Genomic DNA, 5775 nt, shown 5'->3' on the forward strand with positions numbered 1-5775 from the left:
CGGCTCGCTGTGTACCTCTGCCCATAGCTACGTTATGTCTCGTAACTATGGTAACTATGGCTACGAGACACAGCGTAGCTATGGGCGGAGAAACGCAGCGAGCCGCGATTCGCGTGCATCACGGTCGCCGACCAGAGCGTTTATTTACCCAGACAAAATAATAAATTACTCGAGAACTATTGCGAATTTCGCAAAATGGTATTTGATTTTTCTGTTCCGTTTAATCTATTCTATTTTCCTACGAAATTGTGTCAAGAAAGATTTCGGACACCCTATATATACAGGGTATCTCAAAACAATCTACGAAGCTCTAGTGAGAACGTAGAGCGGGTTAAAATAAATATAAAACTAGTATTCCGTTTTACGATATTCGTAATAATAACCGAGAAATTAGTTACGAAAGATTAAGAAAAAGCGTGTGTTGAATGGTAGAGGACGAGCCGCTCGAGTCACAGCGCACACCAGTAATATAATGCGTGGATGTCGCGTGTGGCGATTGGACGACAATGCATCACTGTCTATACCTTGTACCACTGTATTCCTACATTTGCCTCGGCGCGGTGCGGCAAGACGTAGGAGCGCAGCGCTATAAGGCAGTGGTGCGTTGTCTCCCAATCGCCATGCGCGATATCCACGCGCTATATTGGGCTGCGCTGTGACTCAAGCAGTCCGTTATCTACCATTCAGCACGTTTTTTTTTAATCTTTCGTAATTAATTTCTCGGTTATTATTACGAATATTGCAAAACAGTATAGGACTTTTATATTTATTTTAACCTGTTCTACGTTCTCACAAGAGCTTCGTAGATTGTTTTGAGACACGCTGTGTGTATATATATATTTTTTTATGTTTATGTGTAATGTGTTTCTATTACAATAAATATGGATATTTTCACTAAAATAATTATGGTATTTGTTTAAATTTGTAATTATTTTTTTAAAGACACATATCTAATTAAAAAGACTGTCTCTAAATAATATGAAATTTCATATTTCTTTTAATCTGCATGCAAATATTACATATGCTAATTAATGATTGTTGTAGATGCAATATTGTTCTAAATGCAATATTAGATGCAAATTAACAATCGTATGAATTTATGTTGAAACATAGTGAAGAAATCAGATTATATTTTAGTAAAGTTCGATATATTTCAGTAATTTTGATGGATATTTCAATGAAAGAATTTTCATATCTTAATATAAAGAAAAATAAAAAAACTAAATTTTAATTAATATCATCAATTATCAGTAAAATTCAGCACGATTTTGTTATCTATTCAAAACTTTTCCACCAAGTTTTTCATCAATAAAGTACATAAAGTATTTATTTACAATTCATTATATTATTATTATTATTTCATCAAGGGTCAGCGCAATTCAGCAAAATTTTGAAAATTATTGAGAAATGTTTTCACGAATTTTTTTCATCAATTTTTCAGCAAAGTTTCAATACAATTTACTCAGTTTTAAAATTAAGTAGTTATTAAAATTTAGTAGATTTAATAATATTAAATATTTCAAAATGTTTTTATTACTTTTCATCAATATTCGTTTAAAATTTATTATTTTATTACACTTTTCATAATAATTCATAAAAAAAATCATGATTTATCATAAAATATTTTCAGCAACTTTTTAATAATTTTTATTTCTTTTTTTTTTGACGATTTTATTGTATTTTCAGCTAATTTTTTCCATCAGGGTTTCTACAGCATTTTTCTTTGTTGGAATTTGTAAAAAATACAATGTCGCGGATACGCACTTTATCTATTGCTGTTTTTGATGCTGTTTTTGAACTGAATACTTTTTAAGGTTATGTTGAGCCTTTCGTCAAATTACCCAGATAGAAAAATGTGTTTATTCTGAACTCATATTATACTTATATATCTTCAAAATATGAGGACAAGAATACACACCGATGCGGGCTCATATGTGGCTCAGATATAGTTCATGTCATGATGTCACAAAAATATCTCATTTAATAATAATAATCAACATCATGTCAAGAACTTGCAACATAATTTGTACATCATTTGTGTGCATCTCGTACTCATGTCATGAAATCACGTAATGATCTTTAAAAAAGTATCAAATTGAAGTCATAGTATAGCCATATTGTGATAAAGCATGATCATTACACATTTTTATCTGGGTAAATGTCATTTTGAATAGCTATATATCATTATAACATAACCACAAAAGAGTGAGGAAATTAATTGACTTTAAAATGACTTTAATGAAATTTTTTAACTGCTCAAAAATTTTGGGTTATTTATTTGTACACCTAATACAATTATGTTCGATATATTATTCATTATTTTTTGTAAGAGTTTCTGAACGCATCTTGTCTATAGTGAGAGATTTTATCCATTAGAAAACAAATTCTGCCATTGAATAAGACGATCTATTCCAAAACATACAAGAAAGTGGACAATCTATTTGACTACGATTGTGCATGACACTGTATGTACACTTGGTTTCAATACTTAGTTTGGATACTTCTTTTTTTTATGCAGTTTGAAACATAGGTCATATGTAATGGGAAAATTTTTGGTTTTGAATAATTTTCGGAAAATTAGCATTTTTTTTCATTGTGTGCATTGCCTACGTTTTGAATTGCATAAAAAAAAGTATTCAAACTGTATTGAAACTAGGTATATTTTAATTACTAATTACTAATTAATATAATTTGCAGTGTTTTTAAAGAGCAATGCTCTTTTGTGCATGTTACTTTTATAATTTTTCTTTAAATGATATTTTTTCGGTGTGCGGTGAGCTTTCAAGAATTATATATATTAATTGCACGTGTGCAGTTACGAACACGCAATTCTGACAAGACATTTCCCCTGGTACACATCAATTTGGGAGAGAGAGGGAGTAATAATTTTTATAGAATTGTATGCAAAGGTCTAATAAAAATTTTATTAACTTTACAATGAACAAATTTTTTTAAGGGAAAGCAATTTAATATTTGATCTATTTGCTTTTCTTTTTAAGAAATTATTTCTTTAAATTTAATTTTGATATTAGAATAAGTATTGTTTAAAACTCAATTCTCAATTTGTTTGATAAAGGAAATGCTATTTTTATACACATTAAATTTATCTATATAAGACATTCGATACAAGGATTCAATATACCTTTCGAAGTTTATCACTCCGATAATTCAAATAACAACGACAAATGTCTATTTTATGGGGCCCGTGCCGTTGTACAAGTGCATCATGTATTTTTTGAGTGCTAAAAACTAGTCCAATGCAATTGTCATCTTATAGGAACCAAGACCTGCACGCCGGAACAATTCACGTGTCATTCGGGAAATGGCGAGTGCGTGGCATTAACATGGATGTGTGATGACAACCCGGACTGTTCGGACGGTTCGGACGAGGCTGAGTGCAGTAAGCTTCTGCACTTGGGTTATTTTATTCATATGCTTGCATTTTATTTCCTCTTCTTTTGATATATGCAACTCGCACGTCTAAGCTAAGTTACCAGTACTACTAAACAATTATCTCTCTTAATTTTACTGTTAATTTTTGTTTTTTACTAATTCAGTAGATGGGATGCTTGACATACGAACATATAAGGGTATATGTATTATAAGACTGTACGAAATGATACTTTGTTCTGAATCCGGTTTGTGAACTCAGCTCAAGTAATCGTTACATCGGAACAACTTCAAAATCTATGCGTGAATCAGTTCAAATAATTATTTGAGTTGTATGAAATAGTACTTTGTTCACTTATAATTACATTCTGTGTTATATATGTTATATATGATTGTGTTAAACATATATGTCTTAAACATGTTAATATATATCTGTGATAATCTTATAAATGTTAATCATAAACTTATAGAATAGAATATGCACTTTTATGAGACGACTGATCACAAGATTAAAGAACTAAAATATGTTAAATAATATACTTTCTTTGATACACAGCACTCTAGGAGGAGCTAATGTAGGAAGAACAAAAGAGAGGATGAAATATATTAAAAAAAAGGAAGACACATTGATTGCTTATAATTGACGTGTGATTGCTTCTCTTCCTTCATTTTCCCCGTCCAATCAATTAGAACAGAAAAGTATTTTATTCTTTATTACTCTCTTACTAATGCTGATTTCGTCTCTCCTATAGATAGGGTTGCAACAATTTCATAAGATATCAATAACGATAAAAAAAAAATCGATATTTCTATCGAAAATATTTAATGAAACAAAATTTTCTAATTTATATAATTTTTATTGATTTGTTCGTATTGTTTGCATTTTTCGCAATCAATTCCTTCGCTTTTACTTCTTTAGCATTCAAATATGCGTCCGTTTTGTTTTAAGTACGAAAGGTGCGAAGAAAGTAACACGGACAAATTTAGGATTCAAATTGAGTAACTAGGATTTCAACTAATCCATAACATTAGTTACTTCTGCTTACGATCAGAATTACCGTCAGTTCTATCTTATTTTAGAGTATATAAATTTAAAGTACTATTTTAATAGGTTCTTTAATCCAAATTTATGTCTTATGTTACAGTTACTTTAATTTATTTGAAAATCCCTAATGCCCGATTTTACTAGCGCTGATTAAATCTTAAGTTTAACTAGAGTTAAAACTCATTGAACGTTTAATCAACGTTGGTGAAATCGATTATTAGGATTTTTTTAAATGAATTAGCGTAAAATGTCTAAACGTAAATTGTAAATTGAACTGAAGAATCAATTAGGATATTACTTTAAGTTTATGTAGAAGATAGAAGATAGAATTGATGGTAAAGGAAAGTGTAACCTTTATAGGGGGTTCCACGACCGCTCGGAGATCGTTTTATATAAGGTGTAGTAAAAAGAAATCCATTATTTTTCCAATAGATGGCTTTAGTAATGTGTATCTCGCGTTGTATAAGTGCGATCGGTTTACGCTAGATGGCGTTAGAAAGATAAGATTTTGTATTAAAAAAACTTCTCAGACAGTTTTGTGATTGTTTGACTCAGTATTGTTTGAGCGCGCGTCAAAGATGGACACCAGCAAAGAGAAAATACGCCATATTTTACAGTTTTTCTTCGATAAAGGCGAAAACGCAAGCCAGGCGGCTGAAAATGTGAATAGTGTTTATGGTCCTGATACTGTAACAGCCAATCACGCGCAATTTTGGTTTCGTCGATTCCGTTCCGGTAATTTTGATGTCAAAGATGCACCACGCTCTGGAAGGCCAATTGTCGAAAATGTCGATAAAATAATGGAAATCGTCGAGTCCGACCGTCATGTAAGCACTGTTTCGATTGCCCAGGAGCTAAACATTGCACAAAAAACCGTTTGGAACCACTTGAATAAGGCTGGATACAAAAAGAAGCTCGATGTATGGGTGCCACACGAGTTAACGCAAAAAAACCTCATGGACCGAATTTCCATCTGCGAATCGCTGCTGAATCGCAACAAAATCTACCCATTTCTGCAGCGGATGGTGACTGGTGATGAAAAGTGGGTCACTTACGACAACGTCAAGCGAAAACGGTCGTGGTCGAAACGCGGTGAGCCGGCGCAAACGGTGGCCAAGCCAGGATTGACGGTCAGGAAGGCTTTGCTGTGTGTTTGGTGGGATTGGCAGGGAATCATCCACTATGAGCTGCTCCCCTACGACCAAACTCTTAATTCGAGCTGTACTGTCAACAATTGAACCGCCTGAAGGAATCAATCGCCCAGAAGCGGCCAGCTTTGGCCAATAGGAGAAGAATTGTGTTCCATCAGGACAACGCCAGGCCACACACATCGATAGTGA

At 32.5% G+C, this 5775-nt stretch overlaps 1 protein-coding gene across 5 annotated transcripts in view; it reads left to right on the plus strand.

Moving 5' to 3' along the window:
• LOC116852663 (low-density lipoprotein receptor-like) overlaps window positions 1–5775 on the plus strand; it is a 229263-nt gene that overhangs the window by 63407 nt on the left and 160081 nt on the right. For 4 of the 5 annotated variants that reach the window (XM_032833230.1, XM_032833228.1, XM_032833225.1 and 1 more), the window contains one exon: window positions 3278–3400. The exons of the other annotated variant lie outside the window; for it this stretch is intronic. In XM_032833230.1, the coding sequence (XP_032689121.1) occupies window positions 3278–3400 (123 nt within the window). The remainder of the gene's footprint in view (window positions 1–3277; window positions 3401–5775) is intronic. 5 annotated transcript variants of the gene reach the window in all.

Source organism: Odontomachus brunneus, unplaced genomic scaffold (genome assembly GCF_010583005.1).
Source record: "Odontomachus brunneus isolate Ranch 3 - 2012 unplaced genomic scaffold, Obru_v1 Obru_scaffold_245, whole genome shotgun sequence".
Classification (NCBI taxonomy): Eukaryota; Metazoa; Arthropoda; class Insecta; order Hymenoptera; family Formicidae; genus Odontomachus; species Odontomachus brunneus.